The sequence below is a fragment of the Phaethon lepturus genome, unplaced genomic scaffold (genome assembly GCF_000687285.1).
Source record: "Phaethon lepturus isolate BGI_N335 unplaced genomic scaffold, ASM68728v1 scaffold56363, whole genome shotgun sequence".
Lineage (NCBI taxonomy): Eukaryota > Metazoa > Chordata > Aves > Phaethontiformes > Phaethontidae > Phaethon > Phaethon lepturus.
In genome coordinates, this window is record NW_010528064.1 from 1,435 (window position 1) to 3,322 (window position 1,888).

The 1,888-nt window shown below is 48.0% G+C and overlaps 1 protein-coding gene across 1 annotated transcript; it reads right to left on the bottom strand.

The window, feature by feature from the left end:
* Window positions 1-512: 512 nt before the first annotated feature.
* On the bottom strand, window positions 513-1,796 carry ISCU (iron-sulfur cluster assembly enzyme; the record flags this gene model as incomplete). The annotated part of the gene is made up of 3 exons (XM_010283547.1): window positions 513-610; window positions 994-1,072; window positions 1,686-1,796. Coding segments are annotated over 3 exons (288 nt in total), but the record flags the coding sequence as incomplete, so codon positions are not given.
* Window positions 1,797-1,888: the final 92 nt, after the last annotated feature.

Below are 1,888 nucleotides of genomic sequence, written 5' to 3' on the forward strand. Positions count from 1 at the left end.
GCGTCCCAGCACCCCGGAGAGGAGGGACTCCCACACAGATTGCGAAATGAAACTCCGACACAGCTGTAGTTTGCGGGCGGATGCACCGCCCCACATTTGTATACTGCATTGATACACAGACTGATCTGCAGTTCTTACATAAACATTAAGACTAAGGCAACATTTCCCACTAAATTCTGTAAAATATTAGGCAAAACTATACATCTTCCAAAAAAAGTGCAGCCCTTCCAGTACCAGAACAGCAGGATTTTTCTCTCCCGAGAGAAGCCACTGCGTTCTCCGCAGTTGAACTTTCTTCTTCACTCTAATGTTTCAAACACGGTCGTGACAGGACACAGGCTGCCAAAATACCCACATCCCAGTCGTGCGGCTGTACACACGTGAACAGTGACACGTTGTGCGTAAGTTGTGCGTATCTTACAGCTTCATTTAGTAGTGCGCAGGATCCTACTAATAGCTAGAATAATTGCACTGCAAATTTAAGTGGAATGAGAACAAGCTTTACAGTCGGTTTAGGCATTGTTTGCTTTCTTCTCTGACTCTTCTTTGTTTGGATCCTGCTTCAACTTGTAATCAGCCAAGGCAGCCTTGATTGCGTCTTCAGCCAACACTAGAAATAAAGCAAGGCAAGTATTTCAAAGACAACAAAAAGTAATTTAGAACAAAAGATGCCGTACAAACAAGAGCAGCCAGCAGCGACCACCGCTGCAGGTAGCACCGGTGGGCATCTTAGAAGTAGAACAGCAGAATCTGAACCCTTCCTAACAGTCTGCTGAGCCATGGAGTCCAAGAGATGAAAGAGATCTGAAAACTCTTAAATTAACCCCAAAACCTGAACATAAGCAAGTTTCTCCTGCGGGACAACTTCAGCTGTTCTGTGTGCAGAAACTTTATTTGGAAAACAACGTTCAGAAGCACCTGCGCTATTCCCAGAACTCTCCCTCTCAGATACAAGTTTGTGCTTGAACCTTCACTTTTTGGTCCTTCACTTACTAGAGCAGTGCAGTTTGACTGGAGGAAGGCAAAGCTCTTTAGCGATATCCGTGTTCTTGATTTTCAGCGCTTCATCAACCTGAAACACAGTTAGTGTGTAGTCACCGGTCACATGAGGTACAACACAGGCTAAAAAGGCATTTGCTGTAAGAGTGCTTTAATGCTCCCAGAACCAAGAGAATCCACACGGACGAACATCTCAACTGCCAGGGCAGTGAAGGATGTCGGAATTAAGGAATGTCTCCCACTGAGCAGTGGCAGAAATGAACCAAAGCGTACCAGTGTTACAGACGAAGTGCCACTGGGGGGATTGTTCTTCACTTACCTTTTATTGCAATATAGAAAATGCATTTCTTGTCTGGCAGAAAAAGAGCATAAATAATCTAAAGACACTCTTTAACTAAACTTTCTTTCAGAACCCAGGCATTTGCTTTCTGACAGAAAGCAGATTAAAGATCCCTTCCCTGCAGATTAATGGAGGTTTTCGGAAAAGGCAACTATTGCTCTAGAAGTCAGACCACTAGCAGGGCTGACAATCGCTGCTTTCCAAGCTACTGCACCGCACTGCACGAAGTCAGTACTAGGATTCCTAGGCCACCGTGTCCTACGCGGTCCCAACAGTGAACGCACGCAGGTTTGAAGCTTTGAAGGCTTTCTGCGGTGTCACCTCCGACTCCGGCGGGGACCCTTACCGTTTTCCCTTTGACCCACTCCGTCGCCAGCGAACTCGACGCGATCGCCGACCCACAGCCGAAGGTTTTGAAACGGGCATCCACGATCCTCCCGTTCTCGTCCACTTCCACCTGCGAGAGCGTCGGAGACACCTCAGCAGCCGGCTCGGCCCGGCCAGGTGCCCCAGAGCCACCCTCTCAGGCGCAGACAGGGCCCCGGCTCC